This window comes from Nycticebus coucang, chromosome 18 (genome assembly GCF_027406575.1).
Source record: "Nycticebus coucang isolate mNycCou1 chromosome 18, mNycCou1.pri, whole genome shotgun sequence".
NCBI lineage: Eukaryota > Metazoa > Chordata > Mammalia > Primates > Lorisidae > Nycticebus > Nycticebus coucang.
Genome location: NC_069797.1, coordinates 57397951 through 57410816, shown reverse-complemented (window position 1 = coordinate 57410816; position 12866 = coordinate 57397951). Strand labels below are relative to the sequence as shown.

Here is a 12866-nt window from a genome sequence, read left to right as displayed (position 1 = left end):
AGAATTGCTTGAGCCCAAGAGTTTGAGGTTGCTGTGAGCTATGATGAAACAGCACTCTAACAGAGGGCGACAAAGGGGGACTCTGTCTTGAAAAAAATCTGATTTCATTGATCTCTGCACTCGGCCTGAAATTCTGCATTTTTTTTCTTCCATCTCTAGATTGAGAGAAAATTCTGCATTTTGTTTAAATTGAGACAGAGCCTCGAGCTGTCACCCTGGGTAGAGTGTTGTGGCATCACAGCTCACAGCAACCTCCAACTCCTGGGCTCAAGCGATTCTCCTGCCTTCGCCTCCCAAGTAGCTGGGACTACAGGTGCCCGCCACAATGCCCAGCTATTTTTTGGTTGCAGCCGTCATTGTTGTTTGGCGGGCCGGGGCTGGATTCGAACCCTCCAGCTCAGGTGTATGTGACTAGCGCCTTAGCTGCTTGAGCCACAGGTGCAAAGCTGGAAATTCTGCATTTCTAAAAAGCTCCCAGGTGAGTCTGCAAATCATACTTTGAATAGCTATAAATCACTTGATAGCTAATAGAAAAGGTGATTTCAATGTCCATCATTTACATCCACAATATGAAAGGCCCAGTGAAAGGGGTTTTTGAGCAACTGCTGAAAGAACTGGCAGCACACGGACCACCTTGAGAAGTAAGAAATTCTTGCTCAGCAACTGTTTGAAATCTTAAAAACCACTTTCATAAATAGCACTCAAAAAGGAAATGAAAACCACAGAGTATTTGCCATATAAGAGACCAGGAGAAAACCAAGAGATCACTATGTAATTTAATACAGGAAATGAAATGAATTCAGTTGATTACATTTAATTAATTTAATTTAATCTAATTCAGATTATTAAAAAAGCATTCAGACTTCAACAGAGGAATTAGTGTAAATATATAACTTTTAAACTCAAGAAGATAGAAAAAGAATCACAAATCAAAATTAAGGAAAACAAGGGAAAAAGAAAAAGGATAAAAGTGGAAATTAATGACTGAGAAAAACAGAAAAACATGATAGGGTTGATAAAGTTAACAATGGATTTTTGCCCAGTGCCGTAGCTCATACCTGTAATTCTAGCACTCTGGGAGGCTCAGGCTGGTGGATCCCATGAGCTCAGGAGTTCAAGACCAGCTTGAGCACTGCACATGGTGGCTCATGCCTGTAATCCTAGCACTGTGGGAGGCCAAGGCAAGTGGATTGCCTGAACTCAGGAGTTTGAGACCAGCCTGAGCAAGAGCGAGAGCCTGTCTCTACTAAAAAAATAGAAAAACTAGGGTGGCGCCTGTGGCTCAGTCGGTAAGGCACCGGCCCCATATACAGGTGGCAGGTTCAAACCCGGCCCTGGCTGAACTGCAACCAAAAAATAGCTGGGCGTTGTGGCGGGCTCCTGTAGTCCCAGCTACTCAGGAGGCTGAGGCAAGAGAATTGCTTAAGCCCAGGAGTTGGAGGTTGCTGTGAGCTGTGTGATGCCATGGCACTCTACCGAGGGCCATAAAGTGAGACTCTGTCTCTACAAAAAAAAAAAAAAAAATAGAAAAACTAGCTGGTGCCTGTAGTCCCAGCTACTTGGGAGGCTGAGGCAAGGGGATAACTTAAGCCCAGGAAATTCAGGTTGCTGTGAGCTGTGGCCCCACAGCACTCTACCTAGGGTGATTGAGTGAGACTCTCCTCCTTGCCCCCCATCCCCTAAAAGACCAGGCTGAGCAAGAACAATACCCTGTCTCTGCTAAAAATAGAAAAATTAGCCAGAGCTAATTTTTGTTTGTGGCACTGTGGTGGTGGGGCCTGAGGCTGAGGCAAGAGGAATATTTGAGCCCAAGAGTTTGAGTTTGCTGTGAGCTATGATGAAGCCAGGGGCACCCTATGACCCTTGTCTACCCCCAGCTGTTCTGGCCTGAGGCTTTCAGTCCTGAGCCCAGGCCTGGTACCACTAATTCCTTTACCAGCTAGGTTCCTATGCCTCAGACCAAACTTAGTTGGTAACTGTTGCTTTCCATGTCTCAACCATCTATTTTTGTGTGTTTCCCCAAAACTGTAAGGGAACACGCACTTATAAAAGCTAAACAATGTCCTGGTCTCTTTTTCAACCGGTTTGCAGACAATAGAAGGTCTGCTGATTTTATGGTCTAAACTGGTTTGTCTTAAACTTTGTTAAATGAAGGTTTTTAAAATGAAGGTTGATGCAGTAGATCTGTGCTGGAGCTTGACATTTTGCACGCCTATCAGGCTCCCAGGTGATGTCAAACAGCCAAAGTCCCTAGTTCTGTCTCTGAGGTGGACCACGGAACCTGGGTAAGTCATAATCTCTCTGCAACTTTCTCTAGTGATTGTTTCCTCCTATTTCACAGAAATGGAGTGAGGATCAATAACCTGACACAACAGAGTGACTCTTATATTTAGGTTTCATGTTACCTATTTTTCAACCTCTGTTGCAAAGCTTCCCATGCTTCCTGTTTTTGATCATTTGTCCATTATGGGTATAAATTAACCATAAAGGACTATGATTAAAGACAATTTGAACTGTGCAATGAGCTGGGCTGCTGTCGTGGTGCCAGGTAATGGCTGGTGACAGTGGCTATGAAAGAGGGAGTCAGTGCACATGCCTCTGAGCACCTCCTACCCGGCACGTACTCTGCTTTAAAGGCGAGATTTTAAAATATTTTAAATACTTATTAATTTTTTTTTTTTAAACAGAGTCTTAAGGAGCTAGAGTGCAATGGCATCATAGCTCACAGCAACCTCAAACTCCTGGGCTCAAGCAATCCTCCTGCCTCAGCTTCCCAAGTAGCTGGGATTACAGGCGCCCACTCCAATGCCTGCCAATTTTTCTATTTTTAGTAGAGTCAGCAAGAGTCAAGTCACTCTTGCTCAGGCTGATCTCAGACTCTTAAGCTCAAGCGAGCCTCCTGCCTTAGCCTCCCAGACTGCTAGGATTACAGGTGTGATCCACCGTGCCCAGCCAATCTTTATTAGCAATAGATATTGAAATAGGCATTATTACTACTTGCAATGATATACCTGGAAAATCTTAGTTAATCCTGAAAGTTTGATAAACCACTGGATAAGAAACATGGACCAGTGATTGACTGTTTCGGGTTGTGGGTTCAAGTTACGGATAGTCTTCTAAGAAAATGCATACCTGGGGCGGTGCTACAGGCTCAGTGAGTGGGGCGCCGGCCCCATATACCGAGGGCGGTGGGTTCAAACCCAGCCCTGGCCAAACTGCAATAAAGAAATGGCCGGGTGTTGTGGCGGGCGCTTGTAGTCCCAGCTACTCGGGAGGCTGAGGCAAGAGAATCGCCTAGGCTCAGGAGTTGGAGGTTGCTGTGAGCTGTGATGCTATGACACTCTGCAGAGGGTGGTAAAGTGAGAGACTGTCTTTACAAAAAAAAAAAAAAAAAAAGAAAAGAAAATGCACACCTGTACCTTCCACACAAAACCTCAGGGGTTAGGGGTGGCACCTGTGGCTCAAAGGAGTAGGGTGCTGGCCCCATATACTGGAGGTGGTGGGTTCAAACCCAGCCCCAGCCAAAAACTGCACTCAGCCATTGATTTCTCAGATCTGGTAACCAAGTGCTGGGCCACTCCCTATTCAAACTACCTTAAATAGAATCCTAAATTGAGCTCTGATATTGCTTCCTTCCTGCCAAGTGTCCTCCACAGCTCTAACTGGCCAAAGCAGTGTTTTCTCAAGTGTGGGTTATAGGCCCCCAGGAATTGCTGATGCTGGTTAAAAATGCAGATTCCTGGACTCTACATCACAGCTTCTGAATTAGAAACTATGGCTGTAAGGGGAGCCATTCCCTAGATGTTTTTAATCCAGGAATTTTATCTGCAGAAGCACATCACATCTGACACCAAATGAATAAAATTAACTCAGAGACTGAGGTGGGAGGATCCCTTGAGGTCAGGAGTTGGAGACCAGCCCAAGCAAGAACAAGACCCCATCTCTACTAAAGATAGAAAAAATTTACTGGGGGCAGCGCCTGTGGCTCAGTGAGTAGGGTGCCAGCCCCATATATCAGGGGTGGTGGGTTCAGACTTGCCCCAGCAAAAAACTGCAAAAATAAATAAATAAATAAAAATAAAAATAAAATAGGGTGGCGCCTGTGGCTCAGTGAGCAGGGCACCGGCCCCTTATACCAAGGGTGGCGGGTTCAAACTCGATCCCGGCCCAACTGCAACAAAAAAATAGCGGGGCGTTGTGGCGGGTGCCTGTAGTCCCAGCTGCTTGGGAGGCTGAGGCAGGAGAATCGCCTAGGCCCAGGAGTTGGAGGTTGCTGTGAGCTGTGTGACACCACGGCACTCTACCTAGCACCATAAAGTGAGACTCTGTCTCTACAAAAAAAAAAATAAATAAATAAAAATAAATAAAATAAATTTATTGGGTGTGGTGGTCAACTACTTGGGACGTTGAGACAGAAGCAGATTGTTTGAGCCCAGGAGACTGAGGTTGCTGTGAACTGTGAAGACACCACAGCACTTGGCCGCGCATAGTGGCTCACCCCTGTAATCCTAAGTACTCTGGGAGGCCTAGGTGGGTGGATTGCTTGAGCTCATGAGTTCAAGACCAGGCTGAGCAAAGGCGATACCCCCGTCTCTAAAAAATAGGAAAACTGAGGAAAGAGGATCACTTGAGCCCAAAGAGTTGGAGGTTGCTGTGAACTAGGATATCCTGGCACTCTACCCAGGGTAACAGCTTGAGACTCTGTGATACCACAGCACTGCACTCTGGCTCTGGCAAGAGTGAGATCTTGTCTTAGAAAACGAACAAAAAACCCCAAACCTATTGGCCAAGTAAGCACATTTTTTTTTTTTTTCCACCCTGGGTAGAGTGCCATAGCAAGACAGCTCACAGTAACCTCAAACTCCTGGGCTTAAGCAATTCTCTTGCCTCAGCCTCTCAAGCAGCTGGGATGACTAGGCGTTCACCACAATGCTCAGCTATTTTTTTCTTGGTTGTAGTTGTCATTTTTTTTTTGAGACAGAGTCTCACTTTGTCACCCTCAATAGAGTGCTGTGGTGTTACAGTTCACACCAACCTCAAACTCTTGGGCTCAAGCGATTCTCTCGCATCAGCCTCCCAGGCAGCTGGGACTACAGGTGCCCGACACAATGCCTGGCTATTTCTTGTTGCAGTTGTTTAGTTGGCCTGGGCCAGGTTCGAACCTCACTCCCTGGGTGTATATGGCTGGCGCAGAGCCTGTAGTTGTCATTGTTTAGCTGGCCTGGGGCCAGGTTTGAACCCGCCACCCTCAGTGCATATGGCTGGTGCTGCAACCACTATGCTACAGGGGTTGAGCCAAGCACATGGTTTTTGTAATGATTTAAGGATATTTATAAATATTACGTTTGCTTTGTTAAAAAAAATCATTCCCTGTAGAACTTTCACTATGTTTATAGATAGGTATATGACACTTAAGTTGCAGTTATTGCTAATGTTATATTTTGCAGTGTTAAACATTTATTCACTGATTTTGGAGTTTCTGGTCAAAATTTGGAGATGAAAGTTTAAGTTCTTTCACAGGCCCTTGAAAAGTATGTGGGACCTGGGCTTTGTTCAGCTAATACCCAGTAGAGTCAAACTGTCCTGAGTGGAACCTAAAAATCTGAATTTTTAACAATATTTTTAAGAACAGTGTATTTTACAAATATTTGGACTAGGATGAATAGAAGAAATTACTAAAGCTTCTCATTATGTGCTAACTTTGAAATAATGTGTTATTGCCTAAAAACTTAAAGATTAGTCAAGGTGCTCTTAACTGAAAGCCTTATGAATAAATTGTATTTTAACGTTAATGCCACAAGGGGATCACCCTTGCTCAGAAGTTCCTCCAAGAAAAGCCCTTAGTGATTTAATGTAAAGATTTTTAAACTTTGGAGCCTTGGAGTCCAGTGCTAACTTTTGTCTTCAAAATCAGTTTCACAGGACCTTGTAACAGTACCAGCCTGCCTTGTGGGATTAGTCATTGTTACGGTTTGAATGCCTCCTCCAGAAACTCACTTTGAAATTTGCCAGTGTAACAGTACTGGGAGGTGGGACCTTGTGATTAGGTCATAGGGCTCAGCCTTTATTAATGGAATGGTTAAGTTTGGCCCCTATTTGCTCTCTACCCTTCCACCATGTTGACTATCAAGGCCCTCGCCAGATGCAGTAACTATGCCTTTGGACTGCTGGGCCTCCAGAAATATGAATCAAATCTCTTTTGAGACAGTCTGTGTTGTCCAGGGTAAGCATTAGCCTAGCTCTCAGCAACATCAAACTCCTGGGTTTGAGCCAGTAGCTAGGCTCCTGCCACAATACCCAGCTGATTTTTCTATTTTTAGTAGAGACATTTCTCATTCTTACTTAGGCTGGTCTCAAACTCCTGAACTAAGGGAATCTTCCCTCCTTGGCCTTCAAGAATGTTAGGATTATAGGCTTGAACCACCTTTCCCAGCCAAATCTTTTCTTTATAAAATTACAGCAGAAAAATGGATTAACACTATCCACCAGCTTCAAAGCAATTAGCATCAGTCGGCTTTTCACAGTCCTCCTCCATAGGCCTAGTTCCAGACCTGGCGGCTGTGCCAACTCTCGTCTGACCTTTATCTTTGAAACAGGCTGGTAGTAAATTTGGTAGTCTTATGCCACTTAATGATGGGAATGTGTTCTAAAAAATGCAGTCAATAGGTGTTTTTTGTTGTGCTATGTATACTCGAAACCTAGATGGTGCAGCCACCACACACCCAGGTGACATGGCATAACCTAGTGGGTTCCAGGGTACACACCTGTACAGTTTTACTCTGAATACTGCCGGCAATTTCAACACAGTAACTATTTGTGTCTCTAAACACTATTTGCTATTCTCTAGCCTTCATCAGTGATGGCTACTCAACATTTAATTCTAGTTCCCCAAATACTTTATATAGTCACTAAAACTTTTGAGGCTACAACTCTAATGCTTAGGAAACTACACTTTGACAGCCCTTGGATCTTTTCTCCAGTCTTTCAAAGCAAACCCTGTTATTAAGAGGGCTCAAAGGATTATTGATTAACTTGCTGTCAAATTCCTCCTTCATAGCTACTAAAAGTAAAAGCCCAGTGATCACCACACTCCTGAGGTTGCTGGACAAATGCTTGCAAAACAATTGACCTGTGAGGGGCAAGATCATAAAGGTTTCCTGGCCAAAAAGTTCAGGCCCCTCCTGAGAAGCTGTGGGTGTAGACATAGCCTCCACTATTCATTTCTAGAGTCCCTTTGTATGCACAAGATTAACTGTATATAAAGTAGAATCTGCAAATCAGGTGTTTCTGAAAACAAGTTTTATTTAAATAAGGGTTTAAATACATTACACATAACATTAAAATTGAAGGGAAAAAAACCAAAAACCAGTCTTGTTACTTCACATGGCATTGGGCAGCTGTTGCTACTAAGTTGCAAGCTCTATAGCTAGCTACATAGCTGATACATCAGTTTTGAGATTTGTTCCCTTGTCAAAAGTTTAACTGATAGAAGGTTGGGCTCACATTCTGATGTTGGACATCCCTTAGCTAAGATATGTCTGGTCAAAAAGACCTTGGTGGAAAGCCAGATGTCCTATCACCCGATTGGAGGGAAGGTGGCCTAAGTTCTGCCCACCTGGAGACACCAGGGCATCTTTCCTTTACTACCAAAGACTCCCTCTAGAGGTATAGCTGCATTGCTGCCTTACCCCATCCTCTCAGATTCACCGAGGATTGTCCAGGTGGTGACATTCTCTTAGGGCTGGAAACTCTGCAGAGGGAGAGGCGAGGAGCTTCTGGCCAGGCATAGCCGTCTGTGATCTTAGGGCTCTGGGCTTGGCTGAAACACCATGTTATTGCTTTGTTTCAGGCTTGACACTGCCAGGTGCCTCCTGCTTGACCTCTGTTTAAATGAGGGACTTCAAGACTAGACAGCATGGCTCTTTTCAGTTTATTGCATGAAGGAGTTACACTAGTCCCAAGTTAAAAGCAGACCCCAAATGGTTACATTATACAAGCTGTGAGGTTTTTAAACTTGTGACAAGGGACAGAGGGGAAATTCTACTCATTGCAAGGAAATCCTCACTTAAGCTTCAGTGAGCCACAAGCACTTAAAACCCATGAACCTTCAGCTGATCGTCCTTAGCCAGTCCAATCTGCAAAGAGAAGAGAGCAAAGTTGAAACAAGAGACGGCAAGAGTCAAAGTCCCCATTTCTGACACAACAGTCCTGTCTTCCTACTACACCAGCCAAGACAAACCGTAAAGGTGTATACCTCAGAGCACACAATGGCACAACTGAGGATACGCAGTTAAGAACACCTTTTCAAACATACTGCACCTTCCAGGATTCTAAATCAGGGGATGTGAGGAAGGAGATCAGGTATTGGAAATATTCTTCAATTATTTTAAGAACCAATAAAATTCCAGCTCCACCTAAAAAAATCCCCATGTCCTCATAAATATAGAAACCCAGCATCTGGCTCATTTTAGTATGCCTGTTTGCCATTTAAAGCAGATCCACATAGACAGTAAACTTAAGGGAGACAAATCCCATCTGCCTGTGTACTTTAAAACTCAACAGTTGTTTTGGTTAGCCTTACAGATCGAAATTCTGTGTCTCCAGCAGAAATTGAATAGACAAGGCAAGACTTGAGATTTGCCAGCAAAGAGGTCCAAAAGCAATTAAGTGACTGAACTCACCTCTACAAGGAACTGGCATATGTTCTTGCGCTGGTCACCCTGTAGCTGAATTACTTCTCCATATTCTGGATGCTCAATTACAGTACCATTGCAGGCAAATTTCTGCAAGCACAAAGAAAGCAAAACAAATGAGGCCAACAGCACCAATGCATCCAACCATCTCTGTTGGTAAGGGATACAATGTAGTTAGCACCCCCATGTGGACAAATTAAACGCGATTTCCCTATAAACGCATTTAAGACTTACCTTCTTAAACGCCTTCACTAATTTCTTTTTATCGTAATCATCAGCGATCCCTTGAACAGTAGTAAGGGTCTTCCTGCCGTTTCTCTGTTGAATTCTTATATGGATATAATCCTCAGTGCCAGCAGGAAGCAGGTCATCACCCTTACTTGCATCAGCAAAGGGGTCTGGGAAGAAAGGTCACGCTTGTTAAGAGCAGCCAAGGTTCGGATGACCACCATCCAGCCCCCGCCGCGATCTTTTGCGAGTGCAGAAACCAAGGCTGAAATTGTCAGGGCTCGGGTCAGGTTGATGAGCCCTTTATTGGTTTTCTCTGAACAGGTCAGTCCGGGACGGCCAGCTTCCCAAGGCACCAAGAAACATGGACCTCCCTCCCTCCCAAGCCGATCACGTGTCAGGGAAGCCGGGGCTGGCAGGAGGCGCCCCACCCTGCTGATGCAATCCGCCGGAACCCAAGTTCTTGAGGCGGAGCTAAGCCTCTCACCCCCATTGGTAGGCCCGTTTGCCACTTAGGGCTGGCACCGCCTTTCTCTCCAGCTCGGTGACAACAGCGAGCGACGTAACGGACATGACGCAGAGGCGGCGGGAGGGGAAGGGTGTGGCCCGAGGAGGCTCGGGAGCCATTAGTAAATGCGCCACCCGAGACGCTGGGACCGCCCAAGGGCTGACCTCCCGCCCGCTCCTTCCGGTCGCGCTCAGGGCCCGACCCCAGCACCTAGGCCTCGGGCCCGTGGCCCCGCGAGCCCGGACACTTCTCCCTCGTCTGAACTTACTAAGGCCCGGAGCGCCGGGCAGCTCCCTGGGTCCTGTCTCCTGGCCCGGAGTGCCCTGGTGCCCTACCCGGGCTCACGACCTTTCCCATGGCTTACCGAAAGAGTGGAGGTTCTGGATAGCGGACATACGATACGATTCCTTTTCCTCGGTGGAAACGGCCTGCGGAAGGCGGCGGCGGGAGAAGGCGGGCGGGGGGGAACGGAGCGTCGGGAAGCGAGGGGGCTCAAGGGGGAGGCTGCTGAGTCCTCGGCGGCGGCTCAGTGACTGGGGCGGAGGGGCGGTGCCTGTATTCACTTATATAGCCGCCCCTGTGACGCCAGCGCGCTGCCCTCACGTCCCGGCCCCACCCAAGGTGTCGTGCCCTAAGTGCCCAGGCACCGCCTCTTCCAATTGGTCCGGGGGTGGGGACACGGGACGACGCTTGCGCAAGAACTCTTGCTGGGGGAGTGAGTCCTCTGGACTCTGGGAACGATGGGAGGGGGAGGGAAAGCGTTTGTCGGTCTTGGCGCCTGCGCAGTGCAGGTGGACCATGTCTGGGCTGCTGAGAAAGCTGGCAACCGTTTCGAACGCGCCTGCGCACTATGCGTTCCCCTTTCTTGACCCTGTTGCAGCCCCGCCTGGTTGAAGAGGGGTTTTTCATGCGGTAGGTGGGATTTAGATGCTGAGCCTACCAAAACAATGACAGATTTCTGCTGTGTCGGACCCACCTACTCAGTCACGGAAGGATTTAGGGCAGCACTTTGATTAATCAATGTAATCAAAGCCATAACCTCATCATTTAGATTATAAATTAATCTTCTGAAAATGGGTTAATCTAATCTAAAAATCCTCATTTAGATTAAATTAATCCATCTAAGGAAGGAATATCTCCGTCTCATTAGCATGAATTCAAGTGACTAATAACTGGGTCTGGGGGCCTGAGAACACTGGTGCCAGGGGGTGTCCCTGTGTTGCACGAGCTGTGTGGAGTGGGTTGAGCCTTCTCAGGGCTTAGAAGTATTTTCCTCACAACAGTTAATTTTTCTTGCCCTCAATTTACTTGCTGCAGCATTTTCAGTTGCTGAGGTAAATAAATGTGTAGGGTTGTGACAAGAGACCAGAAGTTTTAGATTGAAAGGCCTCCAGGGCCAGGCAGGTAAGATCAGGGCTTGCAGACAGCCAGGTGTGCTGGAATAGTGTTCGGTGGGGGCTGGGTGAGAGTGAGAGGCTGCCTTGGCTACTCACCCCCAACGCATTGTGCCAGATCTTCCTTTTCAAGAGACCTGGAAATCCATATGTTTATATAGAATCTCTCAATTTTTCAGTATTGTCTATAAATTGAATTTTTTGAAAAACACTATGCAAGCTAAACAAAGGAAATGTGTGCACCATGGACTGCTAGTTTATGCCTCCAGCAGTCAGGATGACCGCCATCATAGAGGTGAAGGCTATGGGGAGAGAAAGCCAATAAATGACAGATTGTGATAGATGTCAAGAATGAGATAAACAGGATGATGTGACAGTAACAGGCCAGGCTTCTTCAGATGGGGTGGTCAAAGAAGGTGTGTGAGGAGGTGACATCCTAGATGACACTTAGAGGGTGGGGAAGAGTCCACTGTGGGGCAGGGTCACCAGAGCCCACCAGAAGGAAAAGCCCTAAGGGAGAAAAAGCTTGGTGTACTTGATAGTATGTTTTGATACTGTATTTAGTAAATGCTGTAATCTGTTAATGAATAATTTGGTTTCTTTGACATCAGGAAAGGAGAACCATGGCTCTAAGGCATTGTCACCCCAGTCTCATGGTCATCTCAGTTTGAGAAGCTGAGAACCTATTTTGCCAGCCTGGGAACCTTTACACTCACAGACAAGGTTGTGCTTGACAGCGTTTGGGGATATAGTATGAATGAGTCACTGAGGTCTTTGCCAGTGTGCACACAATATTTTGTTAAAGAAAATTTTATTTTTTATTTTTGGAGACAGTCTCACTCTGTTGCCCAGTCAAAAGGCCTACTTCACTGCAACCTCAAACTCCTAGTTCAAGTGATCCACCTGCTTCAGCCTCCAAAGTAGCTGGGACTACAGGTGCCCTCAACGCAAGACCCAGCTAACTTTTCTATTTTTAGTAGAGACAGGGGTCTCAGACTTACTCTAGCTGGTCATGAACTCCTGAGCTCAAGGGATCCTTCCGCCTTCGCCTTCCAGAGTGTTAGGGTTACAGGTGTGAGCCACCACACCTAGACTGTAATATGAAATTTTAAAATCTCGATGTGGACAACTTAATCTTTCCTTTTAAGAAACAATCTTTTATGTGTTATTGAAGAAATCCATTTTCTGCCCCAAGTTTATAAAGATATTCTGTATTTATTTCCTCCTCCCCTCCCTTCTTCTCCCTCCGCTCCCTCACTCCCCCTTTCTCCCCCTCCATCTCTCCCCTTCCCTGCCTCCCCCTCCCTCCCCACCCTCCCGCCTCTCCTCCTTCCTTCCCCCACTCCCCCTCCATCCCCCTCTTCCTCCCTCCCCTCTCCCCCTGGGTAGAGTGCCATGGTGACATCATAGCTCACAACCTCAGACTCCTCGGCTCAAGTGATTCCCCTGCTTCAGCCTCTCCAGTAGCTGGGGAGCTATTGCCACAATGCCCAGCTAATTTTAATATTTTTAGTAAAGACACGGTCTCTCTCTTTTTTCTTTTTTTTTTGAGACAGAGTCTCAAGCTATCACCCTGGGTAGAGTGCTGTGGCGTCACAGCTCACAGCAACTTCAAACTCTTGGGCTTAAGCTATTCTCTTGCTTCAGCTTCCGAGTATCTGAGAGTACAGGTGCCTGCCACAACGCCTGGCTTTTTTTTTTGTCGTTGTAGTTGTCGTTGTTTGGCAGGTCTGGACCGGTTTTGAACCCACCAGCCCCATTGTATGTGGCCGGTACCCTACCCATTGAGCTACGGGCGCCGCTTGAGGGTCTCACTCTTGTTCAGGCTTTTCTCAGAGGATATACTCCCATCTCAGCCTCCCAGAGTGCTAGGATTGTAGGTGTGAGCCACTGCACCCAGCCTAAAATATTCTGTATTTTCTTTCAAAAGTCTTAAACATTTGGGCGGCACCCGTGGCTCGGTGGGTAGGACGTGGCCCCATATACTGAAGGTGGTGGGTTCAAACCCGGCCCCGGTCAAACTGCAACAAAAAAATATCCGGG

The 12866-nt window shown here is 46.5% G+C and overlaps 1 protein-coding gene across 1 annotated transcript; it reads right to left on the bottom strand.

The window, feature by feature from the left end:
• Positions 1 to 7916: 7916 nt before the first annotated feature.
• On the bottom strand, positions 7917 to 9974 carry EIF1 (eukaryotic translation initiation factor 1). The gene is made up of 4 exons (XM_053569762.1): positions 9794 to 9974; positions 8928 to 9091; positions 8682 to 8783; positions 7917 to 8135 (listed from the first exon to the last, which is right to left on the bottom strand). The coding sequence occupies exons 1-4, from the start codon at positions 9822 to 9824 to the stop codon at positions 8091 to 8093; spliced, it is 342 nt and encodes a 113-aa protein (XP_053425737.1). The 5' UTR covers positions 9825 to 9974; the 3' UTR covers positions 7917 to 8090.
• Positions 9975 to 12866: the final 2892 nt, after the last annotated feature.

Bases quoted from the DNA above. Each gene is read 5' to 3' on its own strand.
- EIF1 (XM_053569762.1), bottom strand. From the start codon at position 9,824: ATGTCCGCTATCCAGAACCTCCACTCTTTCG. The intron at 9,092-9,793 runs GTAAGCCATGGG...CTTTCTTCCCAG, and splicing joins CCAGAACCTCCACTCTTTCG to ACCCCTTTGCTGATGCAAGT. The intron at 8,136-8,681 runs GTGAGTTCAGTC...TTCTCTTTGCAG, and splicing joins TATGCCAGTTCCTTGTAGAG to ATTGGACTGGCTAAGGACGA.